At 57.1% G+C, this 13,456-nt stretch overlaps 1 protein-coding gene across 1 annotated transcript; it reads right to left on the bottom strand.

Moving 5' to 3' along the window:
• Window positions 1–10,596: 10,596 nt before the first annotated feature.
• On the bottom strand, window positions 10,597–13,404 carry MSRB1 (methionine sulfoxide reductase B1). The gene is made up of 4 exons (XM_085074343.1): window positions 13,263–13,404; window positions 12,651–12,793; window positions 12,423–12,537; window positions 10,597–11,937 (listed from the first exon to the last, which is right to left on the bottom strand). The coding sequence occupies exons 1-4, from the start codon at window positions 13,402–13,404 to the stop codon at window positions 11,906–11,908; spliced, it is 432 nt and encodes a 143-aa protein (XP_084930469.1). The 3' UTR covers window positions 10,597–11,905.
• Between the last annotated feature and the right edge of the window lie 52 nt (window positions 13,405–13,456).

Below are 13,456 nucleotides of genomic sequence, written 5' to 3'. Positions count from 1 at the left end.
TGCCCAATCTCTGTGGGAAATGGCTTTTTCCAAGCAAATCATTTACAAGTTTCCTCCTTTTTTTTTTTTTACAATGAAAAAAATCCAAACCCATTTAAGAGCAGGGGGTGTTTTCCTTGTTTGCCTTTAAAAAATCCCGTTGCCAGGTGCAGATGGCCACGTTTAGGAGTCCGTGGGGCTCTGGAATGGCCGCTGCTAATTCCAGGCACAGGTGGGGGGTAGCTTTCATTTGGCTCTGGTTCAGCCAAATATCCAGTGGCCAAAGGCAGAGAAAGGTGTGGGATGGAGGATTGGAACATCTGGAGCTGAGCCGAGCAATAATGAAACGCAAAGTGAGGTTGGAAGGGAAACGTCTCAGATGGATGGAGGGGGAAAAGGGGATTTGGAAAGCTCCCTGGAGCTAGTGAGGAGGTTCCCAGTGTGCTTCTTTCAGGTGTTTGAGGGGGTTTGGAAACAGGAAAAGATGTGGTGTCAAAGAGGGACACAAAACCCAACATTGGTCAAACCCTGGCCAGCTGCACCTCCAGCCAAACCTCCTCTGTGGGCAAGGCAGACTGCAGAGTTCAATGTGTTCAGCTGGACTGAGCTTCAGAAGCAGCAGCAGAATCAGGATCCCACTTTAGGTCAGAATCCTGTATTTTCAGCCCCACCAGACAGGGATGGTCCCATTCCCAGAGCCAGCCTGGAGCTCTCATCCCTGGCAGTGTCCAAGGCCAGGTTGGACAGGGCTTGGAGCAGCCTGGGACAGTGGAAGGTGTCCCTCTCATGGCAGGGGTGGCACTGGATGGGTTTTAATGTCCCTTCCCGCCCAAACCATCCCAGGATCCTGTGACACCCATCTCCCCACGAGCACCACGAGCTGCAGCTGCCAAACCAAGGCTGGGGGGCTGCATGGAGCCACGACCCCATTTTCCAGTGAAAAACACCCCCTTTCCAACCACACCTCGGGTCTCACCTGGCAGCGAGGGGCAGGGCTCGGATCCAGCTGCAGAGCCCCACCCGGCCGGCAGGGCCGATCCCGCTCATCTCTCATCATCTGGGATGCACATGCTGGAAAAATCCGCAGGGAAAGGCTGGAAAAGCTCCAGAGCGGTAGAGGGCGTGGGGCTCCCTCTGCTCCCCAGCCCCGGGGCTGCCATTCCTCGTGTCCCAGTAATCCGCAGGTGCCTGGATTGCCCACACACCTCCCAGCACCGGGATCTGCCTGCGGGCATCCCTCACAGCCCCGGGAAAACCCCACTGAGGAACCAAAACCGCCTGGTGATGAGGAACCCCTTCCCGGGGCAGCTGGAGTCTGGATCCCATAGCACCGGGACCCACAAGGGCTGGGTGACCCCCAGGACCCATCCCCTCCCCAAAAATGCAGGGCAGCACTCGCTGGGGCTGTGGAGAAGAGCCAGGGACTGTCGGGAGTGGGGCTGAGGACAGGAGCTTTCAGGAACAGCAGCCGGAGATGAGAGCAAAGCTGCCAGAAACCTGAGGTTCCTCAGCCCGGCAGAGCTGCCCCAGGAACCCCAGAGCAGCATCACAGGGCTTCCACCAGCATCCCACACCTCAAATCACCCCAATATCTGGGAGCTGCTGCTCCAGGAGTCTCCTGTGGCTCCCCGCTGGAGCACAAAGCCCCATCCCCACATGGCTCATCCACCTGGGATGTGCTCCTTCACCTCCTGCCTGACCCAGCAGATTCCATGGAATCCTCACAGGTAAACCACTGGAGCCCTTGGGAAGGAGGAGAGCCAACAGCCCTGGCTGGAGGGAGCACAGGACCACGGAGATCTCAGCCACCTCCAGACAGAGCTTCTGAGCTCGGATTGGAGCAGGAGAGCCCCGAAATCCTAAATGCTGGGAATAGGTTTTAGGATCACACCCTGGCAGAGTCCTGTCTGTGCCACAATCCCCTCCTGCACCAGGACCTGGAGCAGCCTGGCACAGGGACCAGGAGGTTTTCCAGGCTCTTCCTCAGGATCTCAGGTAGCCACAGACAAGGTTTGCATCCCAGTGCTGCAGAGCTTTGGAGACAACAACCCAAAGGCAGTCAGGGGCTTAAATGAAGAGCCCAGTGTCTGACATCCCTGGAACTGGGACAAGCCTTTGGGATCTGCCCTGATGTGCCTCCTGGGGCATTCCTGTCACTTGTGTCACCCCCATCTTTGACCCTCATGGCTGTCAGAGCTCCTCGGAGCATCCTCTGCCTCCCCACAACACCCAGAGCTGCCTGAAGGGGTGTCAGGGGGCTCTTCAGGCTGGGACCCCCCACCCCACCCAGCCCCAAGCCCAGAGCCAGGACATGGGGACAGTCCCCCCCAGCAGGCCCCACCATCCCGCGGCTCATGTGGTCATTTTTAACCTCAGCTCCTCGGCGTTATTAACAACACACGTGTGGCTCTGGCCTCCCCCGGGGGACAACATCTGGGGGAGAACATCTGGGGGATATTCATCATGGCCACCACGGGCTGCAGCCCCCAACCCCCCCGGCCCGGGATGGGTCACATCTGAGCGCTTGATGTGGAGTCATTACCATCACAGACTTCCAGCCCAATTACTCGACAGATGAAATCAAGATCCGCCCGCCTTATTGTTTGCATCTGGAGCGCTGCATCCGCGAGCACTCGGCCTCGTCCCCTCCCGGCCCCGCAGTGCCAGCCGTGCCTTCCTCTGGAGGTGGTTTACCTCAGCCTGGCACGTGGGAGATTATCAAACACACCCTGAGAGTGAGCCCTGTGCCCCAGCCGCTCTCCACAGCACCTTCAGAGAGGAGGAGACGCTCCATTCCCCATTCCCCAATCCCCATTTCCCATTTCCCAATCCCCATTTCCCATTTCCCAATCCCCAATCCCCATTTCCCATTCCCCAATCCCCATTCCCCATTCCCCAATCCCCATTCCCCATTCATTCCCCATTCCCCCATTCCCGAATCCCCAATCCCCAGTCCCCATTTCCCAATCCCCATTCTCCGTTCTGCATTCCCCATTCATTCGCCATTCCCCATTCATTCCCCATTCCCCATTCCCCATTCCCCATTCCCCATTCCATATTCCCCAATCCCCAATCCCCATCCCCATTCCCCATCCCTCCCCGCTGGTTTTCCTCCCACCAGCAGCTCCACAGGCTGTTTGCTCTCCCGGCGATCCCAAACCAGGTGTTCCCCACCCCAACCTGTTTCCAGCTCCAGTTTTGCAACCAAACTGCTGCGATTTCACACAAAGGAACGATTATGCTTCATTTCTACCCATTAACACGTCGCGTTTGCTTTAGGAGGGGAATAAAAGGAATTGCATCAGAAATATCCGAGGTGCTGAAGTCAGCACGCAGGTGTTGGGTGACTCTGCCAGCGCCAGCCCGAGCAGAAAGCTCCTAATCCCGGTGATTAGGGCACATAAACACGGCGGTGGGGATGGGGAGCACACCCCGGGCAGGCCCTGGGCTCTGCACAACCCCGGAGCCTCACCGGGAGCTGGTGGATGCAGGAGGGGAGGTTTATTTTCCTCCCATATCCCTCCCTTTGTTCCTCTTGAGGAGCGGGGATGGAAACACAGGGATGTCCAGAGGAGCTCTGAGTCCTCCAGGCCAGCAGGATCAGCCGTGGGCACAGCGGGAATGGCCTTGGGTGCTGCAGGAGCATCAGCCCTGGGCAGAGGTCCTGATGTCCCCTCCGTGGTTGCCTGGCATGAAAGATGTCCATCCCTCCATCCCTCCATCCATCCCTCCATCATCCATCCATCCATCCATCCATCTATCCATCCATCCCTCCATCATCCATCCATCCATCTATCCATCCATCCCTCCATCCCTCCCTCCATCCCCTCAGCACAGCCGCAGCAGGGATGAGGCACTGCCCCGGAGGCAGGCACCGAGCAGCAGAAGGAATTTGGGTTTCTTTTTTTCCCCCCCTCTAACCCATCTGTCCTTAATTTCTTTGGGGGTTTCGCTCCAAATTCTTCAGATTCTGCAGCAAATGCTTTGCAGTCCTCGGCTCCTCCGAGGCTGCCCAGCTCGGGGCTGCCTGCAACCGGAGCAGAGGAAAGGGAAAATCCCAACCCTGAAAATTCTCCAACAATAACCCGTGTCCGGGGGATATTTGTTGATCCGTGGGATTTTTTTGTTTGGTTGGTTTTGCTCGGTTGGTTATTTGTTGCTCCATCCCCGTCCCTGTGCTGGGGGCTGTGCCAGCCCTTCCCTCCGTGCCGCAGCAGGGGACAATAGATTTGGTGGCAGGGGACACCCAGACCCTGCTCCAGCCCACATCCATCCCTGGCTACATCCCGGGATGGGATCTCGTCCTGATCTCGTCCTGCCAGGAGCCACAGCCACTCTGCCACTGTCCCTTCCCTCCTGGGGACAGCAGCGCCCGGAGGCAGATGCTGGGAGGTGTTTCCATTTCCCCTTATCATTTGTCGCAACAAATCCCTTGTTTTCCCCCTAATTTCGCAATTTCGAGGCGGTGGCTCTGGGCTAGGAGAGCACGCAGATCTGGGGCAGGGGAGCACGGCTGACCCCGCCGTGTGATCTACCCTGCAGTCGCTGCTAATTAGCCGCTAATTTTACAGGCTGCTTTATGGTTTTGCAGTCCTTGAAGCTTCCTCGTGGGCTGAGCTCTCCCGGGAAGCACCAGCGCGGCTCAGGTCTCCGGGGAGAGCCGGGCGGGTGGAGCAGGACCGCGGCGCCAGCCAGATGATTTCCCCAGGAAAAATGATTTTCCCCAGGAAAAATGATTTTCCCCAGCCTGGGAAGCATGGGGAGTCACTCGGAGCCTGGCCGGGGCTGAGCTCGGGTGGTCACAGCTCCCTTTGGACGCTCCGGGATCCAAAATCTCGCCCTGCTGTCACACAAAGCACGATCTCAGATCCTGCACGACACGGGGTGAAAACAGTGCTGCTCCAACTGTGACACACAAACCGCACCTCGGGGCTCAATCTGAGTCAGATTTGGAGGATTTAAGTGATTCCTTGGATGAACAGGAGAGCACAGTTCACCCCCGGAGCCTCGGCCCAAGCCCCAGGTTTGATAAGCATCAGGACACGGCGCTGGCCTCAAATGGAGAAATCAAACAAATACCTCGCATATTTGGGTGAGCAGCTGGAATCGGAGACAGGATCCATCTCGCCCCGATCCATCTCGCCCCTCGGCGGCTATTGGCAAATCCCAGCCCCTCCTTGTTCCCGTTTAATCCCCGCCGAGGCAGAGGTGTCGCCTGGCACAGCTCCTCGCTCGGTTTGGAGGTGTCTCAGCAGCTTCCTGACCCCTCACCGACCTCACAGCACCCGCCTGGGCACACCTGCACCCTCAAACTGCCCCTTTCCTGCCACAATTCCCGGGAAAAGAGCACAGCACCCCATTTCTGGGGGTTGGTTTATCCGGGGAGCTGCGTGGATCAGCACTGCACAGCCGGACAGACAGACGGACAGACAGACATGGGCTGTGCTGGGAGAGGCAGCACCTCCCGCCTGTGCTACATCCCTGCCAGAGCCTTGGCGCTTCACCCGGCCGAGCAACAAGTTTAAATTAATCCGAGATTAACTCATTTGAAGCCTGGCTTTGAACGGGATGCCTGCGAGATTGGGTTGAGCGCAGAGGAGTTGATTTCCAGCAGAGCTGTGGCCCTGCTGGCAGGAACAAGCCCGGCCATAAAATCCCAAGACGTCAGAGGGGAGCAAAGATAGACTGTGATGCAGAAAAGATGCTCAAATTGAAAATAATCCGGGAGGAATGAGCGCAGCCCTGCAGACACATGTCCCCAGCATCGCTCCCGAGAGGAGCTTTTCCTCTTTAAATAGACTCCACCACTTATTCCCTCCTAGTGGCTTTCAAGTCTGTATTTTCCACCTAATAATGACGCAGTTTAAAATCCCTGTGGCCTCCCAGGTGCTGTGGGAAGCTCCCACCTCATCCCAAACATAACTCGAGGTGGCCTCTGAGCACCCAGAGCCGGAGCCTGCCGTGCTGGAGCAAAAGTGGGCTTTGCAGGAATTCTTGGCAGCTTTCCCACAGCTCCCCTGCTCCTGAAATTAAGGGATGGAGCCACAACAACCCCTGCATCTGAATTAAAACGAGCTCTATTTACCGTTCATGCTAATTGAATTAGATGAACTCCAGGCTGGAGGATAAGCAGAGCCGGCCCTTGCCGTTCCTGGGTTGATTCTATTTAATGTTCAGGCAAACCAGCACCAGCCTGGCTTCAAAGCAGAGGAATCTGTTCCTGGGCTGTTTCCTCCTGTGGAGCTGGGGAGCAGAGCCCCGCGGGCAGTGCCAGGGTGTGGTGGCAGTGCCAGGGTGTGGTGGCAGTGCCACAGAGGGTGGCACCGGGGATGGGAGCAGCCAGGGAGGGAGGGCACAGCACCCACCCAAAATGTGGGGCAGCCAAGGGCTCCCTGAAGGGATGGGACAGAGGTGTGGGTGGGGAAGGAGATCACACCACCCTCCCTAACGCCGCCAGGACAAATTTAATTCGAAAAAATCAGGCAGGAGGCTTCAATAAGCCCAGAGGAACCTGCCAAGAGTCACACTCCCTATATCCAAGCGCACAAAAGCTGGCCATGTAAGACATGAAGAAAGCCCTGTCAGGGCAGGCCAGTGCCAGCCGGCAAATCTATAACAGTGGGAACATGAAATATTAATCACTGGTGCATAAAACAATAGGAAAAACCTGCCTTTTGGGGCAGCCATCCATCCTCACTCAGCAGGGAACATCAAGAGACACTAATACCATACAGGTTCTACTTAAATATTTGCCTGCCTTAATGCTCACGCGAGAAGCATTCGCTTTGAAGTTGAAAATAGACTGTAAATGTCTTTTGTGTGAGATGAAACATGATAAGACATGAAACCAGGAGGCTAAACTGTAGTTAATCACGGCGGCTTTACAAGCAACAAATCATTACCGAAGACAGGCAAGTGGATTGTTTAAAAGAGCAGCCACGTGGGGGGAGAGCCCCGGCCGGGCATCGCCTTCCAGCTCCAGCACGGGATTTGGGGTTGTGGCACATCGGGGTGGCCACTGGAGCAGCCACGGGGCTGGATGGATGGTCACAGGGCTGGAGAGGTGCTGGGAGGGCTGGACCAGTGCTGGGAGAGCTGGGATGATGCTGGTGAAGGGCTGGAGTGATGCTGGTGAAGGGCTGGAGTGATGCTGGGAGAGCTGGGATGATGCTGGGAGAGCTGGGATGATGCTGGGAGTGCTGGACCGACGCTGGCAGGGCTGGGATGATGTTGACACAGGGCTGGAGTGATGCTGGTGAAGGGCTGGAGTGATGCTGGGAGTACTGGGATGGTGCTGGGAGGGCTGGGATGATGTTGACACAGGGCTGGAGCGCACTGGGTGATGCTGGGAGCTGGCGAGCTGGAGGCTGGATGATGTGACAGGGCTGGTGATGCTGAAGCTGGATGATGCTGGGACTGGATGTGCTGGCAGGGCTGGGATGATGTTGACACAGGGCTGGAGGCGATGCTGGGAGTGCTGGGATGATGCTGGGAGAGCTGGGATGATGCTGGGAGTGCTAGGATGATGCTGGCAGGGTTGGGATGATGTTGACACACGGGTGGGATGATGCTGGGAATGCTGGACTGATGCTGGCAGGGCTGGAGTGATGCTGGAATCACCATTTCTGCCGACTCCACCAGCAGTTCCAGGGCTTCACAACCTCTTCCGTGAAAAAATATTCTCATTTTCCCATCTGAACCTCCCCTGTCCTGTCCGGGTGCAGCCGGTGCAGGAACACGCCTGGGACAGGTATTTCCCACATCAAAAACGAGCCTCGTGATTAGAGGCGATGCTCACTTGGGAGCAGGAGGTAAGACCCCAAAGCAAGTGTCTAAGGATGACTGATTAACAACTAAACCCTCGCTAATTGCCTTAAAAAAGTCGGATCTCAACAACCAGGGAAGGGGGAAAAAAAAATAGGATTAAAATTTTCCTGGGGCTAAACATTTTTCCGGCGTGCTCAGACTGGCTCTGGATGTCTCCAGTCATTATCTCCCCTAATTAACACACGCCACAAACCGAGAACAAATTTCCCCACCTTGTGGCTCTGGGAGGTTCAGTCGGATTAAGGGAATTTCGGGAATGGGATCAGCCCGGGAAGCAGAGGGATTTGGGACAGGGAGGTGCAGATATTATTGGTGAATGAACTGCAACAAGCTTTAGATTTTCTCCGGCTGCATCTGGAAGTGCTGGGGGAAGGTGAGATCAGGGATGGAGCAGGTGAGACCATGGGAAGCTCCTCTCCTCCTGCCAACCCCGAAATCCTGACGGGGTTGGACTTTCTTCATTTCCATCCCCTTTATTTTCTGTAATGAACACAACTGCACTTTCACAGCCCCAAAAGGAACCCAAATAATCCCTTTGAGGCAAACTGATGCTCCAGAAGCCACCAAAGGGATGGAAGCTGGCACAGTTTGGGATGAAGGCAACCTTTGCCAGGAATGACAGTGCCAGAGCACCCCAAATCGGGCTGTGCTCCACGTCCCAGGGGATGTGTAACCCCCCAAAAGTGCTGCTTTGGGCTTTTGGAATGGGAAAAACTGTGGACCAAAGGGTAAAATTAAACAGAATTACACAAACACAAAAGGAGCCATCGCTGTGACACTTGGGCAAGAATTCCAGGGTGCAGGAGGAGCAGCAGCAGCCAGGCTGTGGCTCCGAGGAATAGCGGTAATTAGAGCTTCCGAGTGCCTCCAGGTCCTTTTCCTTTTCCTTGGATAACATAATTTCTATAGGGCTTGTTGCCTTATTGGAGAATTAATCTGAATCTCGGCGGGCTCTGGACGCTTTGCCGGCGGCTGGAGCCATCCCGAGGAGGGTCAGGGGCAGGTCCTGTGCGTGGCTTGTGGGGGGGAAAAAAAAATGACAAAACTCAAAAGGGAGGTCAACTGGAGGCTACGGGGGAGGAAATGAATGATTTCTTAAACAATCAGGGAAGTTTGCGTAGGCCTGGAAACGTAATTGAATTTGTGTCGTTAAAGCCGGGCTGGGGCTGCTGCTCCCGACTAAGCGAAATCCTCTCGTTAAGGCAGAGTTGTCATTAGTGGGATCATTAAATCAGAAGGAATGGCAGAGGGAATGCCCGGGCCGTGGAGGGAGGGAGGGAAGAGCAGATTTCCGAGTGTCCCGAGCAGCCACGGTGGTGCAGAGAGGGAGAGGAACCTTGTGGTGCTCAGGGCTGGGGGTGCCTGGGGAGATGGGATGGGATAATGGGATAATGGGATGGGATATTGGGATGGGATGGGATTGGATGGGATATTGGGATGGGATGGGATATTGGGATATTGGGATGTTGGGATATTGGGATGTTGGGATATTGGGATGTTGGGATGTTGGTATATTGGGAAGGGATCTGCCCTGTGGGATTGCACCCTGACTCCTCAGCACTGCCTGGAGCCCTATACCCTCAGGTCTTTAATATCCCTGTCAAAATACCATTTCCAGCCAGATTTCCATGAAAATTTCCCACCCCTATCTAACCCACCCTGGGGATTTTGGCTCCGGGGATATTTCGCTGCTCCTGCCGGGATCCCAGGGCAGCATCCTCCTTCTTCTCTTCCCTCCTGCACGGGTTAGGAAAGGCACTTGCACCCTCCCGTGCTCGCATCCACAAACTGCAAGGCAGCGCGGAATTCCGGCTGGATTCCCCGCGGCACAGGCTGCCGGGCAGGGCAGGAGTGCCAGCAATCCCGGCTGGATCTCCACGGGGAGGAATCTCTGCCGTCCCAAGATTTCCACCCACTGCAGCATCTCGAGGGAAATCAGTCAAAAAATCCCTTCTTTGCACACTTCCAGCTCTCTGGGCTCATGGATTCAGAGGGAATCCTGGAATGGTTTGGGTGGGAAGGACCTTAAAAACCATCCAGTGCCACCCCTGCCATGGCAGGGACACCTTCCACCATCCCAGGCTGCTCCAAGCCCTGTCCAGCCTGGCCCTGGACACTTCCAGGAATCCAGGGGCAGCCACACCTTCTTGGGAATTCCATCCCAGCCCCTTCCCACCCCCCAGGGAAGAGTTTCCCACTAATATCCAAAAATCCAAGGATTAATCAGTCAAAAGGCAGCTTGGACCTTCAGACTGGAACTTGGTGAATACCTGAGGTGGAGATTGACCCGAGTTGAGGGCACTGGGGGGAGACCTGGCGCTGGCTGCCAAGTCCCAGAGAGGACTTCAGCCCCTTGGAGGAGGGAACTGGAGTCTGGCAGAGCCCAGCTAGAGCCTGCAGGCTCCAGGATCAGGTATCCCTGTGAGGCAGGGGGTTGGAGCTCCCAGTCGTGCAGACAGCTTTGTGTGGGGAAGGTTTGGTGAGAAACTCAGCTCCCTGCGCCCAGAAAACCCTGACAGCCCAGGAAGCACAAAGAACACACCTGGAACAAGCTAAAACCAGCTTCATTTGGAAAAAAGGAGGGAAACAGAAACCTTCCCGGTGGAGTTTTGGCCCTGGGAATGCCCCAAAGGCCTCCAATGCACCAGCAACCCCTTTTTCCATGGGATAATGGGAAGAGATTCTGGGTAACCCCACAGCAAACCCACAGCATCCCCAACCCTGCAGCCCCCGAGCACAGGAGTAACCCACAGCACTGGGATGTCACTCCCAGCGTGTTTAACACTCCAACACAGTGAATCAGTGCTTTATTTTCAGTATGGAGAGAGGTACCAGACCAGCAGTGAGCTCCAGGGAATGCTGGTGTGTCAGACTGCCCCTGGTGCCCTCGGATCTGTGGGATTGAGGCAAAACACATGGAGAGGAACCCCCAAGGTGTTCAGCTGCACTGAGCAGCACCAGCAGCACAAACCCCAAACCCCACAGCCAGCAGCAGTTGTTGCCATCTCTAAAGATCCTTGTGCATCGATTCCAGAGGAGGATTTGGCTTCTGGGACAGGGAGGGAAGGCCACGAATCAGGTGCTGAATTAAGAATCAGTGTGACAGCCCTTGAGAGCATTGAGGCAGCCCAGACACCATTCCCAGAGCCTGAGTGGTGCCAAGCACAGCCTGTGGGCTCAGTTCCAGCCTCCCTCCCACCAGGGCACTGCCAGGGGGATCCTGAGTGCCACTGGGATTATTGCACAGTGCTGAATCAGGTGTAAGGCCAGAGCAGAATGGAGGACGTGGATGTAGAACCGTCTCTGCTGTGTGCAAGGAGGGCAAAGGGGGAAAAACCTGGATGCTGCCCAGTGGGGCCATAAAACATCCTTGCCCCAGCACCCTGGAAGGGTTTATATAGGGCAATTCATACCATGATCCCAGCCCAGAATAGCTCCAGGGATTAACCCCGACCCTGACCTCAGCTGATCCTGTGCTACTCCCTGGAAGTGCCAACAGAGCCACCCTGGACTGCATCAGTGCCTGCCTGGGATCTGGAAACTGTCCTGCCTCGGCTGAAGACAGCAGCAGAGCCTCCCCAGAGCTCAGCAGAGGCAGGAGCACAGGCACAGGAGCTCCTTGGGTGGAGCTGGAACAGCTCCATGGAGAAACCAGACCAGGGAAACCAGGAGAGAAACGTGACAGGGAAACCAGGAGAGAACTGTGACAGGGAAACCAGGAGAGAACTGTGACAGGGAAACCAGGAGAGACCCGTGACAGGGAAACCAGGAGAGAACTGTGACAGGGAAACCAGGAGAGAACTGTGACAGGGAAACCAGGAAACAACTGTGACAGGGAAACCAGGAAACAACTGTGACAGGGAAACCACGGCAGGACCAGATTAGGGAAACCAGGGGGAAACCATGACAGGGAAACCAGAAAAGAACCGTGACAGGGAAAACAGGAAACAACCATGGCAGTAAAGCCAGGGGAGAAAGAGATCAGGGAAAGCAGGAGCTTCTTCGGGGTTCCTCCTGCTGTGGGTCCCTTGGCAGGACAGTGCACCCCAAGGAGTGAAGGCAGGATCAGCCCAGGGCAGTGCCAGGTGCAGCAGCTCGCTTACTTCTCCTTCAGGTCGTTGTCAGCTTTACCTAAAAAAGGGGGAGGAACAATCAGGGACTGTGTTTCTTCCTCCAGAAGCACCAGCCCTTTTCATTTGGGGGTGTTGCTACACACCATCACCACCATCCCAGCCTGACAAGCAGGACAGCAGCTCATGGCTGTGGTGCTGCCCAGAATTTGGCCTCCTGGAGCCTTTCCTTGACAGTCTTTTCTTTGCCAACTTCCCCAGGGAGCGACCAGCAGGGTCACTCAGGGTCACTCAGCCCGAGTGCCACCACGGGGGCTCCCTGCCCTCGCTTTGCACCCCCAGAGAAACCCCCCAAAACTCAGCCACCCCTCAAACCACGGAGAGCTGTGGTCACACCCAGGAGCTCCAGCAGGATCGTGATTTATTCCACGAGCAGCTCCTCGGCGTTATCAGCACGGCCAGGGCCGCCCTGCCGAAAGCAGTGCACACAGCGTGCCCCAAAAATATCTCCACGGGCCGGGAGAGCTGCCAAGGCACAGCCGGTACCTTTCGGGACGAATTTCAGCGAGCTGCTGAATATTCAGAAGCGGGACTGGCCCCGCTTGGGCCCGTCGTTGAGGAACTCGTGGCCCAGCCCGTTGCCACACTTGCCACACGTCACCTGCAAAAGCAAGGGCAGGGCTTGGCAGCAATCCGGGTTTTCCCCGCGGGCTCGTGGAGAACAAGCCCGGGGGGTGGATTTTGGTGACATGACAAGGATTTGGGGTTGGGCACCTTCAGAGCCCCCGGGCGCTCCTCGCGCTTGGCCACGCTGTCGCCGCGCAGGGTCTCGGTGAAGGCTGGCCAGGGTGACGAGTGCTCGTACTTGGCGCGGCTGGAGAAGAGCTCATGGCCACACTTGGCACACACGTAGATGCCTGGGGAGGGAGGGACGGGGCTCAGCGCAGGGGACAGCGCGGGGACACCTCGGCACGGGACACACGTGGGGACTTTGCCCGAGCGGGTCGCTGCCAGCTGAGGCTGCCGGATGTCCCCCGGAACCCCCAGGGCCAGGCGGGGCGGTGGGAGGGCAGGACCCCCATCCCACACAGGGGTTCCCCCAGGGCGGGATCCCCCCAAGGGGCTCCTGTAGGGACCCGAGCCCCTGTTAGGGCCCCCCTCACCATCGGGGAGGATTCCCCCAGCCCACCGGGAGGATTCCCAACACAGACCGCAGAGAGGGAACCCCCAGCCGGTCCGCACGGTGGAGGATGCTCCGCAGAACGACACCCCCAAACCCCCTCAAACCCTCACCCGGGGGGTTCCGCCTCGCCGGCTGACGCCCCCCGCCCGGCCCGCTGGGGATCCCCCCGGCCGCACCCCCGGATGGCTCGGGCAGCCCCTCACCCGGCTGGAAGTGGTCCTTGAACACCTCTCCCCCCACGAAGGAGCAGAAGGACATGGCTGCGCCCGCCGCCCCGGCCGGTTCCGCTCTCCCGGCCCGTTCCGCTCCGCCCATACACCGGGCCACCCCCGGTGTCCCTCCCATCGCCAGGCCACCCCCCGTGTCCCTCCCCGGTCCCTCCCCCGCTCCCGCCCCT

Source organism: Lichenostomus cassidix, chromosome 14 (genome assembly GCF_008360975.1).
Source record: "Lichenostomus cassidix isolate B80296 chromosome 14, HeHo_3.0, whole genome shotgun sequence".
NCBI lineage: Eukaryota > Metazoa > Chordata > Aves > Passeriformes > Meliphagidae > Lichenostomus > Lichenostomus cassidix.
Note: the sequence above shows the minus strand (reverse complement) of the source record. Positions and strands in the feature narration are given on the sequence as shown.